An 8,643-nucleotide genomic window follows, 5' to 3' on the forward strand; every position below is an offset into this window, starting at 1 on the left:
CGGCCGTGGCGTCCTGGTACTGCTGGTACTCGGACACCAGGTCGTTCATGTTGCTCTCGGCCTCGGTGAACTCCATCTCGTCCATGCCCTCGCCCGTGTACCAGTGGAGGAAGGCCTTGCGCCGGAACATGGCGGTGAACTGCTCCGAGATGCGCTTGAACAGCTCCTGGATGGCCGTGCTGTTGCCGATGAAGGTGGCAGACATTTTTAGCCCCCGGGGTGGGATGTCACACACGGCTGTCTTCACGTTGTTGGGAATCCACTCCACGAAGTAGCTGCTGTTCTTGTTCTGCACGTTCAGCATCTGCTCGTCCACCTCCTTCATGGACATGCGGCCCCTGAACACTGCGGCCACAGTCAGGTAGCGGCCATGGCGTGGGTCGCAGGCGGCCATCATGTTCTTCGCATCGAACATCTGCTGGGTGAGCTCAGGCACCGTCAGGGCCCGGTACTGTTGGCTGCCTCGGCTGGTCAGTGGGGCGAAGCCGGGCATGAAGAAGTGCAGGCGGGGGAAGGGGACCATGTTGACAGCCAGCTTGCGCAGGTCAGCATTGAGCTGGCCAGGGAAGCGCAGGCAGGTGGTGACCCCGCTCATGGTGGCTGACACCAGGTGGTTGAGGTCCCCATAGGTAGGTGTGGTCAGTTTTAGGGTTCTGAAGCAGATGTCATAGAGGGCCTCGTTATCAATGCAATAGGTTTCATCTGTGTTTTCTACGAGCTGGTGGACCGAGAGAGTGGCATTATAGGGCTCCACCACCGTGTCCGACACCTTGGGCGAGGGCACCACACTGAATGTGTTCATGATCCTGTCTGGGTACTCCTCCCGGATCTTGCTGATGAGGAGGGTACCCATCCCGGACCCAGTCCCCCCACCCAGGGAGTGGGTCAGCTGGAAGCCCTGCAGGCAGTCGCAGCTTTCAGCTTCCTTCCTCACAACATCCAACACCGAGTCGACCAACTCCGCGCCTTCTGTGTAGTGCCCCTTGGCCCAGTTGTTCCCAGCACCGCTCTGACCTGGAAGAGGGCAGCCAGTCACTCTTTGCTGGGCACGTGGTCACCACTGGTCACCCATGCCAAAAAGCCCAAATAATGCGGTGGGAGGGGACACACAGAGCTCAGCCTACAGGTACAGCAGACTCCCAAACTGATAAAGCAATAACGCACCCGTTTAAAAATTAAGTTAGGGGTCAAGCCAAGATGGCTTAACAATAAACCATGCCCTCCCACAGGCAGCCCCTGCCAATTCTCAAGGACAGATGAGCTGCAAACACGGCTCCCGCCGCCTCCAACTCCGTGTTTGTAGCAGAAAGATTACATCTGCCGGTTCCTTCCCTGCGGGTGGACAGCTGGGCCCTCCTCCCAAAGCCGCTTTAGGAGATTGAGACTCCATGGGGAGGAGGTGTCCCGGGGCGCGAGCTTCTGCCCAGAGGGCAGAGCGGGTCAGGACCTCAGCTCTGCGGTGCTGCCGGCAGTGACCTTGGGCACCCCCTGACCTTTGAGCCGTCCTGGCTATATCAGGCCGCCGCCCAGCCCCCATGCCGCGGCTCACCGAAAACGAAGTTGTCTGGCCTGAAGATTTGCCCGAAGGGTCCCGAGCGCACGGAGTCCATGGTGCCCGGCTCCAGGTCCACGAGCACAGCGCGGGGCACGTACTTGCCACCTGGAGCGGGTTGGGGGGAGGGGGAAGAGGACGTCAGCGAGGAGAGGGCCGCGGGAAGGCAGCAAGGAGTTGGGGAAGGGGCGTGGCGTCTCACCGGTGGCCTCGTTGTAGTACACGTTGATCCGCTCCAGCTGCAGGTCGCTGTCGCCATGGTAAGTGCCGGTAGGATCGATGCCATGCTCGTCGCTGATCACCTCCCAGAACTGCGAGGGACGCGGGCGGGCCGGGCTCGGGCTGAGTCACGCCGGCGGGGCCCGGAGCCGGCCCCGCCCCGGATGGGCGCGGCCCTCCCCTCCCCCCACGCCGCCGCCTCCGCCGCCGCCGCCGCCGCCAGGTCAGGTCCGTCCCCGGAGGTCCGCGCCGCCCCGGCCCGGACCCCGTGCCGGGCCGCAATGCGGGTGGCCGCCCTCCCACCCGCCCGCTGCCGCCATCTTTTCTGCCGCCCGCCCGTCCGCTCGGGACACCCGCGCCGGGCCCCAAGCGCCCCACTGCTCACCTTGGCGCCGATCTGGTTGCCGCACTGGCCGGCCTGCAGGTGCACGATCTCCCTCATGGCGGCGGCGGCGGCGGCGGCGGCGGCGGCGGCGGCAGCGACGGAGGCGCTAGCGGCGCTGGCGGAAGGACAGACGCAAGAGCGGAGGAACGGGCGCGCAGAGTGCTACAACCGACGCTCCGCCAACGCTTATATACCCGCCGCGCCCGCCCCCGCCAGCCTCCTATTGGGCTGCCAGAACGAGGCTGGCAAGCGTCCTGGTTTGATTGGCTACGTTTCCCGTCAATCCGGCCGCCTAACGCCCACCTCCCCAAGGCCGTTCGCTCTTTATTGGTCCGCCTCGGCCTCCGCTCTCCCTATCAAAACCCCCTCCCTCGCGCCGCAGTGCTCTGTCCATTGGATGTTTCAAATGATTGATTTGCCCCCTCATTGGCCGGCTCCGGGGAGCACACCGCCCGGGGGCCGGCGTCCTGGTAACCGCCGCAGTGCCGCGGGGACGCGCGCGGGCGGGGCGGGCGTCCCGGGGAGGGCCAGCGGGCCGGGCCGGGGGCGGGGGCAGCGCAGCCCGGGGTCGGCGCCCGGAGAAATGCGGGCCGGGCGCGCACGCGAGCTGGAGACTGCAGCCCCGGGGGGCGAGCGCGCGGGCCCGGCCCGCCGTGCGTCCGGCCCGCCGAGCGCCTTCCCCGGGGCGGCTGCCGGGGACCCAGGGCAACGAAACGAGGGGTGGGGCCCACCCCGCGGGGTCTCGGCGCGGAGGAGGGGGGCGGGGGTTCCGCACGCCCGCCCCGGTGGCGGTCAGGTGAGGGAGCACGTGGGGCCGCTGCCCCCGGGGAGGGCGGGGGCCTGCCCGGCTGCCGCGCACTTGTTGTGGAGACGGCGCTGGCCCCGCGCCGGTCGCCTGGTGCCTCGGCCCCAGGAGCGCACAGAGCTGCGTGGAGACGCGGGCGGGCCCCCGACCTCCGTCCGGGCCCCCTGACCCTGCTACCCCGGCCATACCTGCGCTGACAGATGCTTTTACTTTTCCCTGACGTTCGGAGGGGGAAAGTCTATGCGGGAAAAACTGTTAAATGACATGTGGTCGCACCTTCAATCAATCGCTTTTAAAAATTGCCCTTGCGGTATGTTTTTATACTCTTTTAACACGACTGAATCACGCCCCTGGGTCTGCCTTGAACGTGTCCCTTGCTGTGGCCGTGGAGCCTCTCTAGATTCTGGTTTTCTCAGTGAGCTTCTTACCCCATGGGTGCCGGGGGCGATACCTGGCTGCCTATTCCTCCCTGTAAACAAGGCAGCTCTTCAGCTGACACCGCACAGTGCTCCACACTGCGGCATTAGGGCACACACGCGGTCTTAAAACATATGATGGGATGCAACGTCCCAGCGGAATCTGTCGATGAGACTGTGGGGACAAGCAGCGTGCTGGCATTAGCAATTTCATCCCCTGGAGAGCGGTCTGCGGCTGCGCCGCTCCCGGGTTGCAGTCCTGGCCCGGACGGTGAGTCAGCACGTCCGAGCGCCGGTCCGTGCAGCCGGGCCTTGGAGAGCCCGCGCCCTCCCCCACATACCTGTGCAGGGAGGTGGGCCCAGCTGCTGTGGCCCGCAGGCCTTCCCCGCTCGGCCTGGGCACAGGCATCCTGGTTTCCTCACTGTGCCCTGCAAAGTAGCTCAGCTGCCCAAGCAGCTGCCGGCAAGGCCCAGGCTCTGCAGCAGTCATAAACCCACAAACCGATCAGGTGAGAAAGGGAGAAGCTCGGATGTTTTCCCTAGTGAGTCAGTGACGTGTTTGTCAAAGCCTTCTCTGCTCACCCCCCTACCCCAAGCCGTGTGGCCTGAGATGCCCACATTCTGCCCAGGTGTGAGCCCCAAAGCTCCGAGACACCAGGTTGTCCATCTTGACCCTCCCGTGGCCTCAGGGAGATGGACACTGAGAACAAGACCGCAGAAGTCTCCCTGCGGCCCTCGGGTGTGAGCCCAAGGAACACGGTGCCTGCTGCTGCACAGGGCTGGTTGGGGGAGGCCCTGCAGACCCCCACCCTGGGCTAAGGTGTTCCTGCCACAGTGTGGAGAGGTGGGCCAGCCCCAGTGGCCTGGGCCCAGTGGAGGTCTGTGGCCAGGAGGGATGCAGGGCAGAAAGGGCCAGAAGTGCAGGGAAGCCTGGGCAGGGGCCGTGGGAGTGCTGGGCACCTGGCCCTCCCGCCCCGGCCTGCAGCTGTTGGCGGCATCCACAAATGAAGGCTCTGTTTACTCGTGGCCATGGTCCCAGCGGGAGGGTGCGTTACCGCCAGGCAGGGGCAGCAGGCAGACAGTCGTTCACGGCCTCAAAGGACCTGCAGTCAGCCTTTGTGGGCGGCCTCACCCGCCCCGGAAAGTGTGCATGGAGTACTTTCTTCCCCTCTCTGTGTCTCCAGCGTAGGGAGGGAGAGCTCCCCACCCATCTCCCCAGGGAACTGGCCAGGCCCAGCTCCACCTCAGGGACCATGAGGCTGATGTCCACCCCCAGGAGCGTCCTGAGGGCATAGAAGTTGGGTTGGGGGGGCCAAGCTGGAATGTATGAGCCTGCCCCGGGGTCTTGCTCTCCTGAGCCCCAAACAGGTAGCTATCTCCCTTGGTGGGCAGCGAACCCCAGGCTTGGAAGCTTGTTGGGGGGGGGGGACAGGGGACATGGAGTGTGAGGGGACTGAGAGGAGCAGGGGGACATGGGGTGCTGAGGTATTAGGGCACTGAGGGGACTGAGGGCTGGGAGTTCTGAGGGGAATGAAGACAGGACCATGGACAAGCATTGGCCCCGAGGTTCCCCAGGCCTCCTCTCCCCACACTGGGCCTGGGTGGGCAAACCTGGAGGGCTGGGGAGGAGGTGCCCCTCCATCAGGGCAGCATTCTCTGGACAAGGAAGAGGTGACTGACCACAGCAGCATACTAAGACCTGGGGCAAGCCAAACCCCTGCTCAGGGTCACCTCCACCTCTGGTCTGTGGGTGTGTGCCCCTCAGTGCGTGAGTTCTGGGCCACAGACTTAATCCTACTGAAGAAGCTTTGTTTTCTCCTCATGGTATTTCCAGGGAAGTGTGTTGTGGGAAGCCCTGGGCTGGAAGGCGGGAGGCCCAGACTGCTTCCTGGAGTTTCCTTACCAGCTGGCAGGCAGACAAGCCTTACGGGCCCTGGGCAGGGGGTGGGCAGGAGTCCCCGTGGGGGGACGCACCCTCAGGTGGAAGGGACGGTGCTCAGGCTCACCTGACCTTCGCCCGCCTCTCGGCCGAGGGGTTTGACACAGCGTGGTGACTTGGGCTCTGGGTGCGGGTGACTCTAGGGGTTGCCGGGAGGACTTACTTCCTGGTGGGTTTACGGGGGGCGGGGGGGCGCTGACTGCCTGCTCTGCTGGGCCCATGGCAGCCCTATGCCTGTGTCTCACATGGACACCGCCCTGCGCCCTGCCCATCCGAGAGAGAGAGAGAGAGGGGGCAGCATGGGAGGGGGGAGCCTGGGGCCTCCTGGTCCTCACTCATCCCCTTCTCGCTCCCTGGGCACTTGGGGGATCCATGAGGCTGGCTCCCAGAGGGGCTGCCAGCACCAACCACCTGGCTCCTAGGGTGCGCCGTCTGCGGGTGGTGGGGCATGGGAGCCAGCAGCCCCTCCCTCCTTCACCCAGGGGGAAGGGTCCCGGCCACGTCCAGCCACAGATACTTTCTGACGGATATCTCCACACTCCAGACTGGCCGCCACTTGGCACCTCCGGTCCCCAGAGGCTCAGGAGAGAAACAGAGTTACAGCCTGGGACTCTGGGGTTAGCTGTGTGCCCACACCCACTCAGGCTTGCAGTGGGTCCTGGGTGTCAACTGGGGGACAGCTGGTGCTTGTCCACTTCCAGCTGGCCTCGGAGCCCGGTCAGGGGCCCTCCTTAGGCAGGGGACTGAAGACCACTCACACCTGGGTCTCAGCCTTGTTTATTTGCAAAGAAGGCAAGCCAGGTGCCTCAGAAGTCTTCTGCTTCTGGGATCCCCCAGGGCACCCAGGAGTCAGTGAAATGGGGGTGCCCCCCTTCACAACTGCTGGGAGGCCAGGACCTCAGGGTTCTCATAGCAGTGATCCTCCTTGGCAGCAGCCTGAGGGGGGCCGCACACCCTGCAGGGGCAGCAGCGGCTGACCAGGCGGTCCCAGGGCTCCAGAGAACGGAGCCAGAGTGGGAGCCAGGCCCAGGACCGCAGACGGTGGGGCAACCAGGCTGGCCGGTGTCGCTGCAGGACATTGATCAGGATGAGGAGGAGCACCAGCCCCACCAGGGGTCCCCCGACTGCAGCCAGCACCGTGCTCCCTGCCAGGGAGAGCCCAAAGGCTGCCAGGGGCAACAGCAGGAAGCTGAGCAGCAAGTAGGCAATGGCCACCCAGCGGTAGTTGGCCGTCAGGTCCCCGAAGCGCTTGGCCAACGGGATGGGCAGCCGCAGGATGGGCACCACGTACCACAGCAGGATGCCGGCCAGGTTGAAGAAGAAATGGATGAGGGCCACCTAGAGGTCCAGAGGGCAGGCAGGGGTTAGGAGCCTGGGCCCAATGGCACACGGGTCCCCCAAGGCTACCCAGGACCAGCCAGGACACCTGCTCTTCTTCCTCCTCCTCACCCCCCACCCCCTCCCCCCGCCCCGGCAGAAAGGGTACTAAGTCTGAGGGCTGTTTGAGGTCCACTTGTCGGCCATGACGGGCCACCTAGAAGGGCAGATTCCAGCCGGGTATGGGTGTGCTCTTCCAGTACTGCCCCCCCCACACACACACACTTAAGGCTGGGAGCCCAGTGTGGTAACTACATCACCAATGACCACATGGATCTGCTCCTCCCCTGGGCCGGCTCAGCTTGCCCACACCTCATGCCTAGTGACCCCACCGAGTGGGCTTGGCCACCCAGCCCTGGGCTCTGGCCTGGCTCCTGTGGGGAGGAGGTGCAGGGCCACACGTGCAGGCCCCTCCAGGGGCTGCTCGTCTTGAGGAGTCGGTGTGGAAGGTGCAATCCAGAGGGCTTCCTGGAGGAGGTGGACTAGGGCCCTGCACTGAGAGGGTCTGAGTGGACAGAGCAGAACCAAAAATGCAGGAGGGTGGTAGGGAGGGCTTGTGGGCAGAAGCCCCGCAAGATCTGGGCTTTCAGGAGCTGCATCTGTCTGGGCACCTAGGCAGAGGCAGTGGAGGAGGGAAACTCAAGCCAGGGCAGCGGGCCACAGAAAGGGTGACTTAGAGATGGAAGTAGCAGGACTAAACGGGACTGGGTGTGGGGCACAGAGCTAGGGGACCAGAGGGAGGCGTCCTGGAGGCAGAACTGTGGCCGTGGGCGAGGGCAGCTTGGAGCACCCAGCGCAGGTGAGGTGGGGCTTTGGCAGGAAGATGGCAGGTTGTCCAGGTAGGGGCCTGTTGGGTTTAGATGGGGGGGTGGGGGGGCGGTGCATCCCAGAGGTGGTGGACTCGAGGGCTTGAGGCCCCCCGGGGCCAGGATGCCTTGAAGGAACACAGCAGCACAGGGTTGGGGGAGGAGGACAAGGATTCCTCGAGGGAGTTTGGCCAGGAAGAGCAGGCAGCACCCCAAGACCAGAGGATCCTTGAAATGACCTGGTCCCCGGGGAGGAAGAGTGGGGCTGGGGGTCCCAGAGATGTCCGCGGGATCCCTAGGTTCGAGGAGGTGGGGCTTCAGGTCTGATCAGGCAGCCAGAGGTGGGTCCCAGGAGCGTGTGGGCCATGGCCAAGCTGGCCGCAGGGCCGGACAGGAGGGAACTGAGCCCAGGGGGAAGCCCCAGGCCTGGGAGTGGGAGGGGCTGGGGGCCAGGGAGAGGCGAGGGAGGGTGGTACCTGGAGGGCACTGAGCAACATGTCCGCGGGGCTGGCCAGGGCGGCCAGCAGGGCCGTGGTGGTGGTGCCAATGTTGGAGCCCAGGAAGAGAGGATATGCCCGCTCCAAGCTGATCACCCCGACCCCTGGGGGAGCCGGGCGTGAGCACCGGGGCCTGAGCCCTCGCCCCCGTGGCCAGGGCCCTGTGCCTGTCCCCCACGCTCACCCATGAGCGGCACAATGGCCGCGGTGAAGACACTGCTGCTCTGCAGCACGAAGGTCAGGCCGGCGCCCACGAGGATGGCCAGGTAGCCGCTGAGCCAGCTGAACGGGAAGGGGAAGTCTGCAGGGTGGGGGGCCTGGGTCACCCTCTGCCTGGCCTCCCCCCCCATGTCCCCCTGTCCCGTCTGGCCGCACCAGCATTGATGACCTTCCGCACGGCCTGGGCCACACGGCCGCGCAGCACAGAGTTGAGCAGCTTGACGATGAGCACGAGGCAGGTGCAGAGCAGGAGCAGAGAGGCGGCCAGCAGGATGAAGCCCACGGCCAGGTCCGTGAGCACAGTCCCCACGAACAGGTGGTGGCCTGGGGGCAGCGTGGGGCCGGTGAGCCCAGGCCAGCTCTAGGGGCCAGTGGGGGACAGGGACAGGGCTGGGGGGCTGGGGCTGGGGGTGGCGGGTGGGGGGGAC

At 65.3% G+C, this 8,643-nt stretch overlaps 2 protein-coding genes across 2 annotated transcripts in view; both read right to left on the reverse strand.

Annotated features, from left to right (window-relative positions):
• Positions 1 to 2,338, reverse strand: part of TUBB4B (tubulin beta 4B class IVb) — a 2,471-nt gene extending 133 nt beyond the window's left edge. Inside the window, exons 1-4 of the mRNA XM_081802672.1 lie at positions 2,157 to 2,338; positions 1,755 to 1,863; positions 1,550 to 1,660; positions 5 to 1,014 (exon numbers count right to left, since the gene is read on the reverse strand). Coding sequence (XP_081658798.1) covers positions 5 to 1,014; positions 1,550 to 1,660; positions 1,755 to 1,863; positions 2,157 to 2,213 — 1,287 coding nt within the window. The 5' untranslated portion in view covers positions 2,214 to 2,338. The remainder of the gene's footprint in view (positions 1 to 4; positions 1,015 to 1,549; positions 1,661 to 1,754; positions 1,864 to 2,156) is intronic.
• Positions 2,339 to 6,077: 3,739 nt separating this feature from the next.
• The window catches only part of SLC34A3 (solute carrier family 34 member 3), a 3,427-nt gene continuing 861 nt past the window's right edge, over positions 6,078 to 8,643 (reverse strand). Inside the window, exons 2-5 of the mRNA XM_081802673.1 lie at positions 8,372 to 8,539; positions 8,181 to 8,297; positions 7,976 to 8,100; positions 6,078 to 6,654 (exon numbers count right to left, since the gene is read on the reverse strand). Coding sequence (XP_081658799.1) covers positions 6,190 to 6,654; positions 7,976 to 8,100; positions 8,181 to 8,297; positions 8,372 to 8,539 — 875 coding nt within the window. The 3' untranslated portion in view covers positions 6,078 to 6,189. The remainder of the gene's footprint in view (positions 6,655 to 7,975; positions 8,101 to 8,180; positions 8,298 to 8,371; positions 8,540 to 8,643) is intronic.

This window comes from Leptonychotes weddellii, chromosome 14 (assembly GCF_054177405.1).
Source record: "Leptonychotes weddellii isolate Sample4059 chromosome 14, ASM5417740v2, whole genome shotgun sequence".
Taxonomy (NCBI): domain Eukaryota; kingdom Metazoa; phylum Chordata; class Mammalia; order Carnivora; family Phocidae; genus Leptonychotes; species Leptonychotes weddellii.